Below are 13,015 nucleotides of genomic sequence, written 5' to 3'. Positions count from 1 at the left end.
CATAATTTTCTCCAAGCTCATCCATGCTTCTGCGAATGGCAGAATTTCATTTTTTTGTGTGGCTCAGTAGTATTCCATTGTGTATATATACCACATTTTCCTTATACAGTCGTCCATTGATGGACATTTAGATTGGTTCCATATCTTGGCTATTGTAATTTTGTGGCTGGCTAGTTACCTCAGTTGGTTAGAGCATGGTGCTGATAACAGCAAGGGCCAAGGTTCCATCTCTGTGGCCAGCCACAAAGAACCAAGCAAAAAACAAAACAAAACAAAATTGTTGAATGAATAAATGAATAAGTTACTGCAAAATAAACTGTACTTATTTCTTCCCTTGTTTGGGAGAAATTATTTTCATTTTAATCACACACAAAATAGATGTCAAAAGAAGCTAGGTTTATTGTACAAAGAGGTCAATAGTTAATATCTATGTAAATTCCGCATTGAATCTAGCAGCAAGGTTTTTCTAATGCAAATTTATAAGGTGCATAAATGTCTCCAGACTGTCCCTGCCCCTTCTATTGAATTTCTTTTTACTTTCTTGCCACCCTAAAAATTGCTCCAGGTAACTGTTAAGTTTCTGGACCCTTAGATTTTGCCTAGGTATTAGTTGATAGGCTTACTTGAATTAACGGGATTATTTATATTTAAGTTAGAGACTTAAGAAAAGTCGAGGGGAGGAGGGAAAATAAAATGATGGAGGAAGGGAAAAAATTATTAGGCCAGCAATGCAAGATTATTTAACTCACAGTCTCTCGCTTAAACTAAAATAAACTTTTTTTTATTATCTCCAATTTACGGGTGAAAAAAATAAGGCCCCAGAAATATTAGGTGTATTGCCTTGGATTGTGGTGTGTATATAGTGGAATGGAGATTGGAACCTTCTTCCTACTCTTCCAGTTTCCTTCAAGGAATAATGTTGCTTACAGTTGCGCACATGTCACACAGAGCCCCCAACCCAGACATCTGTTTAAACTTGGCTCGAACATCAATTCCTTGGACAAAAGTCCTCCCTGTTCTCAGACTGAGTTCCAAAAGCTTTCTCCTCTTTCTCTGCCTCTTCTCTCCTGTGTGAGCTCAGGCAGGCATTTCTGCTTGGGTCATTCTGGCCTTCATGATCAGACCCTCCAATGAATTAAAACAAAACAAAACAAGAAGTCTTTTTAACTCAGCATTTTGTGCCTTCAGTAACTTTATTAAAAATCAGGGAGATGGGAAAATTTACAGGGTATGGTTACCCTGTAGACCAAGCTGATTCCTTTCTTCTACACACACACACATTCCCACTCATGAATATGAGCAACTAGCATATTTTTCCCTTTTCCTATGTAGAAAAGGCACAGATTAGTTCTTCCCAAACCAGAGCTCCCCAAAGTCTCACCTTTTGTCATGAGTTGCCTTATTAAACACCTTTTTGCCAGTAGGCTCTCTCTAAAAAAATTTTGGTGAATTCAGTTTTTTTCTTCTTCTGTTGCAGTATGGTTAAAAATTCAGTGACTAGAAGGTTGTAGTTTTTAAGAGCAAGAAGCCTACCCCCTCTCAAGTCATGTGGACAGTCCTGTCTATGCCTGACATATTGTGGGAACATGCCTGTATGGGATTTTAATACAGAGATTGTCTTGGATAAGAATAATCATCAGAGAAGCAAAGGGTCTATAAATTATTTAATTTTATTCTAGCAATAATATAGCCAAAGATAATGGTCTCACTAACTTCCACCTTACCTCCTTCAATCCCACTTATTGCACAGCCCTAGAGTTTTTGATTTAAAATAAAATCAGATCCCATATCACATATCACTCTGAATCACTCCGTGTCTCCTGCTCTTGAAATGCAGTCCAAAGCTCCTACCTGTGGATGCCTGACAAGACTTCCGTGGCTGGTGTCTGTGGATTTCTCGGATTTCTCCAGCCTGTTTTCCCCTAAGCAAGGCCCTACTCATGGTAGTTCCTTTTTCTACACACATGTACACATCTTGTTGATCATGTCCATGTGTTTGCTCATGTTGTTTTCTTTTAAAAATCTTTCCCCCCCTCTTCACTTACCTCCTATTTCATTTCTTTAGCTCTCAGCCTTTTCCCACTCGCCCCCTATTCCAGTCTGATTTAAATAGCCCTATTTGATTGTCCCATAGCCCACATGCTTCCTTCTTTCAGGATACTTTCTACAGTGTGCTGAAATTGGCTCCACTGCTGGACTCTAGGTTTTCCTTGGAGAAGGGACACATTCATTTAGTCTTGTAGTTTCTGCAGACTCTAATAAAGGGCAAGACACATGGTGGGTGCTAAATAAATGTTGAGTTATTGATGGGACTAGAAGTCAGGGAAAACCAATCCTGTGTTTATTTCATTTAAAAAGTTCTCCTAGAGCCTTAGGCAGCACTAAAAAGAAAAATGTAGATAGTGGGAAGATAAAAGAAAAAAAAAACCTCACGAAATTGCACACATCTTCACTTTAGAAGTTTTTTGAAGTACTAAGTGAAGTTTTATATATTTTATGATTTAAAAATACTTCTAAGCAAGAACTTGATGCCAGAAGTACACTTGGAAATGAGAGCAGCTTGCCACTGGCAAACTCTGCTTAAACCTGTTACATGTACACATTGAAAGAGAATCCAAGGCCTTCATGTAAGTCCCATCAGATAAATGTATAGAGGGAAAAAATGAAGTCAGCAAAAGTTAGAGCAAACCTGCCCAAATCTTTTACTATAGCAAACTTGGGGAGTGATTAGCTCAAAACGATACATGGTGAAATAGAAACCATTTTCTCCAGTTCTATCTACTTCAGACACTATCAACTCCTTAGGAGCAAAGAGGGAATTTTTGTGGGAATAGGAGACGAGAAATTGGAATTGACTAGAAAGATACATATTTAAATATTTGCTCTTAGGAGCTGTTTAATGAAGTTTTTTATTCAAGAAAATCTGAATCTGCTGTTTTAATTTTTGTTATTACTTTTTAAATTAAGGGCAAGCAAATGGTGTCCAAAGTAAGTGATTTTTTTTTTTGGAGCTACTCTCTTCATTTATACCAATAGGCCTGTCTGGGAATTATGACAAACTTATATGGACCTTTAGCCCTTCAAGTGTTGGCAAAGAAACCAACATCCACGCAGTTATACTTCCTGTTGAGTGGATCCTTTTACCTCAACAGTCAACATCACTGTAAATTGTAAGAGTAATGGGCTGAGTGTTTCATAAGAAAATGACCTCAACTTCCAGCTAACTGCTGTGGCTCTGAGATGATCATTCCCCCCCCCCCCCCCCCACTCAAAGGGAAGCTGCTGCTTCAGCATCTTCTCCTGCAGCTCCTGGCACAGTCTCAGGCCATGTGTCAGGGGAACCCTTGAGCGCATCACAATGACGGAAGCCAAGTGCTGGCTGGCAAGAATTGAGGACTGTTTGTTCACAGAAGAGCCTGAGCAGAGCTATGGGTGTTACATAGTTCAAGGGTGCCTTGAAGAAGACCGATGCTACTGTAGGAGGGGACTTCCAAAGGCTCAAGTTATTTCTCAGTTGCTGTGCAATAGCCCTCTCTAGCCTTTATGGAATTTAGTCCATAGTTTTTGCTTGGATGTTTTTCTCTCTTTAGTTTCTTGATATAGCAAGATTTTGGACAGTTAAATAGAGGAGTTTTCATATATTTTTAATTAGGGCCACAGTGTATACTACTTTGGGGGTGGAGGGGGGAGGCATTTTATTAATGAATGCAGTATGTGTTCTTGGTAAAAGCCAAAATTAAGTTGGCTGACTGTTTTTGTCCTGCTAGTTGTTGATGATATTTAGGTGTGTTGTTTGGTGTGGTGACTCAATTTCCTGTAGGATAAATGGCAACTCCACATTGGGTTTTTTGTTTGTTTGTTTTTGTTTTTGTTTTGTTTTGGTAGGGATGAAAAGGTCAGTTACTCGATGTCTTAGAATATTGGGGTTAAAATTCCTAAAAGTGAAGCTTTAATGATTATCCTGAAAAACGGTGGCTAGCCATATTGCCTATTAACCTTCGAATTTGGAAAAAAATAGTATTCCCAGGTCTATGCTAATATAAACAATAATTCTTTATTTGAGCAACAGTTTTAAAGAGCAAGCTTTTTACTCTGTTGTTAGTAATTATTTTCTTAGTGGTATGTAGATAAGTTCTGGGTCATTTTTGTTTTTCATTCTTCAGGTTCGTACAGTGCACACAGAAGATAATAGAACTTAAAATACAAGTATACATCACATTATTGTTATACTCAAATCCTGATTGTCAAAATGGCTAATCCATGATTTGGACATAAAATGGATCTTCTGAAATAAATTGTCTCTCTTGTCACTGTACTACCTTCTTAAGAGCAAATTCTGTATCTAAGTGCATGATGTCTTGAAGCATTAACTTAAAACTTTCCTGAATTACTTTTCCACATTAAAAAATAAAGACTGATATTTAATATGTGCAGCCACATCCTGCTAGGTCTGAGGCCTGAATTTGTGCTTCTGATTTCTGAAAAGCTTTGGGAAGTTGATGATGATGGGGGTGGAGGGTGGGGAATTTACTTACTAGGTGGTTCCCTGGGGCTCCACCTTGGAGAGGGAGTTGGGGTACAGGAAAGAGAAATATGGAAAGCCAAGCCTTAGAGGTGCAGAAAGGGGACTCCTGGCTTCGGGATGTGAGGATATAACCAGTGACTGAAAAGATGACAGTGAACAAATCCCAGACACAATGGCTATGCATCTTTAATCCACTTGATGTGCTAACTATGCACAACTCAAATGTTCATAAAATATATTAATTTCCTCTTAAAATTTCCTACATCCCTACTTAAATAGTAGAGGGAGGAAAAGAGCAAAAACCAAACCAAACCATATAGTTGATATACTACCATGGCAACCAGCTAATGCTATTCTTGGGTATTGAAGGTATTCGGTAACATGAAAATGGCTGTGTGATGATTATAGGCTGAATTATTGTTTGTGATCTGTAGGGTGTGGGATTACAAAGGACTTTCTATGTCTGTGTGTAATGTTTCAATTTTTATAACAAGCATGTAATTTTTTTACATTCTTACAATCAGGGAAAGCTATACAGATAATGTATTTTGTACTTACCATTTAAAATGATCTTTACGGTTGTTCCTTTTGTTAAGGAAAAAAGCTTCAATCTGAAACTTTAATTCACCTGGCAAGATTTAAGCAGTTCTTTGTTCACTTAAAGTGTATATTTACAGAGATTGGTGCAGGGGGAAAAGAAGAAGAATAGAGGCAAATTTTAACCTAGAATACTCAAAGTGAATAGCAAACAGTTCAAGAATCCTTGATTAAAAGCCACGTGGCACACATAACAAATACTTTGAAAGTTATTCTAACTTTTACAAACTTTATACGAAAATCTATCTAGAAAATCCCAGGATCCTGAGATTCAGTCCATGAAATTCTTTGTTGTGTCAGTGATTACTTACAGAGCCTAAATTTCAAGGGCAGAATTTCTTCTCGGCCAATAGCCGTAGATTAGAAGACCAAGAAAAGGGATTCCGTCACTTCATGTAAGTTTTCCAATGTCTTTTAATTGACAATGGCAAAGTTTTATAAGATGGACTCTTAGGAGTTTGGATTATTCCCCCTCTGTGTGCTTTGCTTATCTGCATACTAACATAGTGAAGTCCTCCCCCAACTGATCAATTCAGGAAGACTGCCTGTGGTCCCCTGGATTAGTTTGTGTAAAGAGAACTGGCTTCCCTGCAATGCCTTTGGATATGGTCTTTTCATTTTCTCACGTCTGTACTTTATTCTGCGCACAGTGGGTAGAAACATCCTTCCAGACTGTCTTCCTCGGCCTCACGAGACCAGCCTGATCTTGTGCAGTGGCACACAGGAAAGGAGCACGTCTGCAGGAGGTGTGTAGAAGCTCCTTACCGTGTGATTCATTCACGTTGCTGTTCCTTTAAGATAACTTTGGCAATCCTGAATATGAAAATGCAGCATATTGTCAAATCTGTGAGTTCTAAAGAGTTCCGAGGGCACAACATCGTCTGTTTTGTTTGCTTGTTTATGTCCACTTCAAAATTTAGAAATCTGGTACTTAGTAGGGACTGGGCTGGGCTTGGTGCAAAAAGAGTTGGTCTTCACAGCAATGCTATTATTCCCACAACCCTGCCCCCCTGAAGTACGTAAATCCTAAACCCTGAGAAACGAACCCGGAGCAACTAAGACACAAACCCTCAGAAAGGGTCGCGCGGGTCCCAGATAGCCTTGCTCGTGCGTCCCGCCCAGCCGGCCCGCGAAACCTCGCAGGAAGCAGCCGTCGTGGAGACGCGGAGGCTCTGGCAGTCGGGGCGCCCGGGAGGGGCCGCGGCTCGGTGGGGCGCTCGGGGTCCCCGCGGGGCAGGTGCGTGGCCGCGCGCGCGCGTGCGCGCCGGGTCCCGCCTGAGCCCCGCGGCGGGCGCGACCCCGGGCGGCGGGCGGCGGGCGCTCCACGCCGGGTTTTCCGCCGCTCTCCTCGCCCCGACAGCCCCGCAGCAGCCCCGCGGCCACACACGCTCGCGCCCGCGCCTCCCCGGCTGCGCAGAGGATGCCACGGCCAGACGGCGGGGCCGAGGCTGCGGGGCGGGACGCAGCGGGCGGCGCGGACGGGCTTTTGCCATTCGCAATCTTTCTGTGAGGGGGCAGAGGAGGAGACAGGCAGCGCCGAGGGGCGTGAGGGGCGTGAGGGGGAGTGTTCCCGGAAAGCCGCGGCGATGGAGCCGCGCTGCGCCCGCCGCCCGAGGAGTTGAGAAAGAAAACAGGAAACGTGGTGGCCGCGCACCCGGCCGCGGCTGATTCATTCGCTTCAAGTGCCGCGCACAAGGCTCGGCAGGCGGGGCGGGCGCGGGCCTGGGGACCGAAGAGCTCGGGCCGGGGACCAGACGCTCCTCTGCGGGGCGGGCACCGAGGCGCGCGCGCCGCCCCTTCGCCATCCTCCACAGCGGGGCTCCAGGACTCGGACTCCGGCCCCGCGCCGTCTAAAAGTCGCCTCGTGCTTCTTCCGCCCGTGTCCCCGTGTACAAGTTGGCTCGCCGCACTTGCGCTCCCTCCCTGCAGGCCGACCCGAGACGCCAAGCTGGAGAGCCCGTGCCTTCCCGAGGCCGTCGCGCTGCCGGGCTCGGCAATATGAAGGAGCAGCCCTCATGTGCGGGCACCGGGCATCCGAGCATGGCCGGGTATGGCAGGATGGCCCCCTTTGAACTCGCTGGCGGCCCGGTGAAGCGCTTGAGAACTGAGTCCCCCTTTCCCTATCTCTTCGCAGAGGAGGCCTACCAGAAACTGGCCAGCGAGACCCTGGAGGAGTTGGACTGGTGTCTGGACCAGCTAGAGACCCTGCAGACCAGGCACTCCGTCAGTGAGATGGCCTCCAACAAGGTAAGCCCCGGCGCTGCTGTCGCCGACGCCTCTAGGCTGCTGATTCTCACGCTGGTGAAGCCACCCGTCCCTGTGGCCCCGGAAAGTACGTAGATTTGTCATGCTAAGTGCATGCGTTGGCTGTTTTGCACCCGTGGAGAGAGGGAGGTTCCTGTTTCCATGCTTTGCCTCCCTCTTCCATTGACTCCAGATAAATTAAACATTTTGCAGAAGCAACTTGACATAGTTTGATTGAGTACCCACAGGACACAGGGTTCCTAAGTGACACTTTGCCCTTGCAACAGAAACCCAGTAGGGTCCACTGGCATTGCATGTTTAAAGGTACTCTTGGGATTCCTCGTTGGAAATAAGAGATGCTGGATGTCAGTGAAATCATTTGGATGTCACCGCCTGCCACACTCAGACTCAGAACTGAGTTCAGTGAACTTGGAACCCTAACCCTCATTTATCTAGTTGTCAGGGTGCTCTGTAAGAACTGAACCTTTATATATACAGTTGGTGGTACGTATCCACAGGAAACGTTAAAGTTAGAAGGTTCATTATGATCATTACCTTTGTTTCCGTTCATATTGGAGAGAAAGTCAGGTTTTCTGAGGTCGTTTAGTTAGAACAGGGCTTCAAATGGGCGTTTGTGCCATATGTGCCAAGGTGCTGGTATTAGCAGTTAATGGAGATTTGGGGGCTGAGAAGTAACCTTCAGCCTGATACATCCTCTAGACAGCCTGGAAGGCAAGGTAGAGTGTTTTCAGTTTTGCTGTATTTTTTGGAATTACTGTTTTTTGGTCTTTAGTTATGCAAGGAAATAATAGGGATTTTGTAGGTTTTTAATGACTGACTGACTGGCTGAGGGGACAGGAAAGGAGGCTTGTGCACATTGGAGGCAGATGGCAGAGCCAGTAAGGACTGGTAATGTTGTGTGGCAATTAGTAATAGTTGCCTCTTAAAGATTTAAAGATATGTAAGTATTTGGGGCCACTTATCCACAAGGTCAGGAAGGTTATACCATTTTACAGTTTATCAGTGTACACATGTCTTTCAATGAGTGATGCTTTTTTTTCCTAGCATATTGTAGTTTTTATCCCACATGTTTTTTTCTTATGCAGTTTTTACAAAAATGTCAGAGCATAATCAGCCACTTGATTGTTTTATCTGTTAACATTTTATTTAGACAGCATTGTTTAAGTGAAAAGTTGGTTTCAGGTAAGTAAAAGGAGATCCCCAGACACTACTCATATGCACACTGATGATCAAAATCCTTGTTTTTTGTTATTTGGGCCTCATTTCTAAATTTGGTGTGGCTCCTCATCAGAATGACTGGTTATTGCCCTCTTACCAGCACTCTTACTCCCTGCTGTGGCATTAGGTGCCATTGTTTTTATTTAGCTAACAAATTCTTAGTTTTATAAAATACAAATCTTTTTTTCCCAATTCGATTCATAATAGCACTAGACATATGCTGAGTATATCCAGTGTCCTGAATGCTGAATGGGACCATTCTGTAGTGGGCCAGAGTTCTTAAATCTATTGTGTGGTTGATTCTGTGTAATAAAAGGAAGGGGAGAATCCAAAGGTACCTTGTAATGAGCAAACATTTGTTTGTTTTCAAGATGATTTGACTGTACGTTTTCAGCAAAATGAACCTGAGCTGCTGCAGTTACTTTCCCTAAAATCCATATTCTTAAAGAGACCTATGTTTGAATTTAAAAATTAATGTAAAATCTAATGATGTATTATAAATGACTTCAACTGTCAAGTAATTAATTTGTACATACTTAAAGGTAAAAAAATTATTTTAGGTCACCCTTTTGAAGGCACCGAATGAGACGGATTTTTTTTTTTTTTTCTCTTGAATCTTCTTGGGAAGGCCCCCACATTAGACTTTGAGTTAATTTACAGCTTTAGTATGGGAGATGGGTTTATTTGTTTAAAGTGCGATCTAGGTAAACTGAGAAAATACTTTTGCAAAATATAGTCATTCTAGTTGTGTTTCTGTCTTGTGGTTGAAAGATTATTGACGTGACACTTATTTTTAAAATTAAACTTAACTCAGCTGGAGCTGTTGCTTAAACTTTTAATGTCCAAGCCATTCATTTATTTTTTTAACTCATTCATTTCTAAATAAGTGCTAAACTCACATAACTTTTTGTAGTGAAAAAGGATTAGCATAGAAAGAAAAAAAAAACTCTTGGTAAAGGTTATAAAGTTATCCTTCTGTTTGATTATTAGAAAGGTGCAAATAAACCACATCCACAAGAGCTATAAACAGAGTTGGAACAGTTGATATGAAGTTCCCAATGAATGATGCTGCACCTTCAGTCTGAACTAGAAATGTGTTCAGCTTACATCACATGTCTCCTTGGTTGTTTGATATCTCTTTGGTGTGAATAATAAGTCTGAAACATTGCTTTTTGGTAATTAGTTTTACTACCATCCATTCTTCACCAACGAAATGTTTTCAGTTTATTATCATTTTGCATTTAAAAAATCATGACAGTTTTGTCTGTGTTCTCTTGAGGTTTTTAAAATTTTATTCTAGTAGATTGAAAAGCACAATAAAAACACTAGTAAGAGATCAGGATTTTTAAGTGATGATAGAAAATATTTATTATGGAGATGGATTTTGGGTGTTAACCCATTTAACAAATTGAGTTAAATTAGTTACATATTTTTTAAAAATCTTAAAAGGAATCTAAACCAATTAGTTTTTAAGTGATACCTTAGAAGCAACTAGCTATATTTCCTGTTTGGGCATTATAATGTACATACTGCTTGTTGATGGTTTTAAGGCAGGAAAATTATTGAGTTCCTGTGCAAGGCCAGGGTTGGCTGTGACACATGTAGGATGCTTGTACCAAGTGAGGTAAGAGATTCCAGATGGCATTTAATTTGAGTGATTAAATCTACAGATTTACCCTCATAAGCATATTAATCTGCCTGAGGTTTGTACAGATTTCCTTTGGAACCTCATTGCTACAATTGAGGGTGGTTTTAGTGAGGTCTCAAAGCTTTGGAGGCAGATAGACTGGCAAGTTGAATCATGATTTTGTTCCTCGCTAGCTGAGTTAGAGAAATAACTTCAACTTTTTTAGCTTCAGTTTCCATAGCATAATATGGGAATAATAACAGCTGTTTCAGAAAGTCAATATAAGAGTTTGAAAGAATATGTATAAAACAGCTAACCAATACAGTGTCTGACAATAGTAGGCGCTATGCCTTTTGTTATTGATATTATTTGGGGTTTAGATCAAACTTCATTAGTTGCCTATTGGCTAAAACTTTTTTTTACCATTAGATTGTAATTTATGCTAGACATTTTAAGTTTCATGGATTTTTATAATATAATTCGTAAATAACTGTCTTTTAGTAACATGTATCTATTATAAAATTGCTTAAATTTATAGGTTTTTTTATAGAATATAAAAATGTACATTTTTAAGTTCTGATTAGAAGTTTAGTCTTTTCTTAATTCCAGGTACAGAATTTCAGACAGAAGAGCTAAATACTTTTTCTGTTTTACTCTAAAACTGAAAACACAGCCATTATTAATTTTTTAGAACATGTAAAACATAATGTGGGTTGATGGGCACATTTCCATCCTTTTGTACAGATTTTGCAAAACTAAGGTAGCCTTTTCAGTAAAACACCTTTTAATGCAGTACAGTTTCATGGTGTTTTTGGTTACCTTTCTTCATGGAAAGTATATTGAGGATGGGAAGGGATAGTGAGAAGGGCAGGACACACAGGTCTGGGCATCAGGACTTTCAAGGATTATGCTATGGAACCCTATTACTTTATCCTTTTCTGACCTAATAATGCACATTTTATCGGGCCTTCAGTGTACATGTAGTGATGTTTGAAGGAGAAAATGAAATCATTTTGAGTTCCCCCTAAAACATACCACTATAAAAATGTACTGTTTCTGCTCTCAAATTTTGGAGGTAGTTCCAAGGCTTGGCGTTGCTGGAAACTACCATGTTTCAAACTGAAAGTCTGTCTTGAAGTTAGGATTCATGCATCCCTCTAAGAGGTTTAAGGTTTTTCTATAGTTCATTCCAGGTGTACTTAGGTCAGCTTTGCACATGTGATCATGACTTGTTTACAGAATTAGTTTTGCCTATTTGGTTTTTAGCAAACATCTCTAGCGTGTTTCTGTTGTCTGTAAATTAAATTGCTTTTCTGAGGTTTTTTTCTTAGTGCTTTCTCTGGCTGCTCCCCCTGCTGCTTAGTAATAGTCAGTGCAGAACATATACTAGTACTTTCTGTGACTGCTGATACATTTTCTTCTGGGCAAGAAGGGTGTTGGAATGAACATAGGATATAGAATGTTCATGGAAGTGGCTGAATCTTAAAATATTTCAGCATTACGCAAGTACAAGATAACTCAATATAGAAATAAATTTTAAACTTTTGCTAAGAAGGAATGTGGGTTAGTTAGAAAAGGCACTTTAGTTTTATGGAGAGAAAAATAACAGTTTCTTTCTACATTAAAATATTAAAATTTAGATAAGAGAATGAAGAGTTAATATGCCTAAAGAAAAAAATTACATTTTTAAAGAAAGTATCTTCTATAGGTACAAATTTACTTTTTGATATTTTTGAGTTTGATATCTGCTTTTTCATCCACTAATAAGGTAGATTTGGGAAAGACTTATGTAGCTTACATATAGTCCCTATGTAATATGAAGTTAATATGAAGGATTGGGAATCCTTATTTTAATAATCACTGTTGAAAAAAATACTTTCTTTTCTTAAGTAATAATAAAAGAGGGAAGCACTTTTAACTGAAATTTTTTTGTTTCATTGAATAGTAAAGCCCCTGACTTTAACTTAGCAAGACACTAAGGATTAAAACAAATCTTAATTGTCTCTGTTGTCAGTGCCTGTGCCAGTATTTATTGGTGATAAATTTAAATATCCCTAACATTTAATTATCAAAAACTTCTAATTTTTATGATTTAATAAATTCATCATTACTGAAAAATTGCTTTCAGTTATTACATCTTAATTTAACTTATGGGATAGTCGTAACTTCTGTCAGAGAGCCTTATGAACCGTCTCCCCTTTTAAAACAAATTTCAAAACATAAGGCTTGGCCAAGATAAAATAATGCTTTTCCCAGTGTTCTGGGTAGATCAAACAAACTTTTCCCAAATAACAAGGATGATAGATAGTGCTTTTGTTCAATTTAAGATTTCAGTGATAGTCACACAGATTGTTAACTATTACTTAAGATACAGATATATAGTGGATATGAAAATGCTATTAATGTCATGATTGTCATTTAATCCATAAAATATTTGAAGTTTGATTTTTCTCTTTTTCAGCAAGAGAGACCAGCTCGTTTTTAAAACTGCAAATTGCTGGAATTTTTTTTTTATGACAGCATAGCTCTGGCAGAGAAGTAGTTCTGTACCTGCCTACTTGTTATGATAGTTTAATTGGCAATATTAGTCTGAGGTCTTTCTAGAAAACAGAGATATGGGTAGCCCTTTATTTTAATATTCACACTAGTTTTGAAAGCATTTTAAGAAGGGATTTTCTTTTATTCATTGTAACAGGGATGGGGGATAAGCCTTGATATTTGCTTAAACAACAAACAATTCTGCTGTGTTCATTAGGAAATTACTTAAATTGTATTATCAACTT

The 13,015-nt window shown here is 39.9% G+C and overlaps 1 protein-coding gene across 5 annotated transcripts in view; it reads left to right on the top strand.

Annotated features, from left to right (window-relative positions):
• Positions 1–13,015, top strand: part of LOC134369517 (3',5'-cyclic-AMP phosphodiesterase 4D) — a 335,504-nt gene that overhangs the window by 268,983 nt on the left and 53,506 nt on the right. For 3 of the 5 annotated variants that reach the window (XM_063085988.1, XM_063085986.1, XM_063085987.1), the window contains 2 exons: positions 5,773–5,868; positions 7,257–7,369. In XM_063085988.1, the coding sequence (XP_062942058.1) occupies positions 5,773–5,868; positions 7,257–7,369 (209 nt within the window). Of the gene's footprint in view, positions 1–5,772; positions 5,869–6,639; positions 7,171–7,256; positions 7,370–13,015 lie in introns of those variants that run through there. The other 2 variants (XM_063085990.1, XM_063085989.1) reach the window with 2 other exon arrangements.

Source organism: Cynocephalus volans, chromosome 2 (genome assembly GCF_027409185.1).
Source record: "Cynocephalus volans isolate mCynVol1 chromosome 2, mCynVol1.pri, whole genome shotgun sequence".
NCBI classification, from domain to species: Eukaryota; Metazoa; Chordata; class Mammalia; order Dermoptera; family Cynocephalidae; genus Cynocephalus; species Cynocephalus volans.
This window is presented reverse-complemented; position numbering and strand designations above follow the sequence as displayed.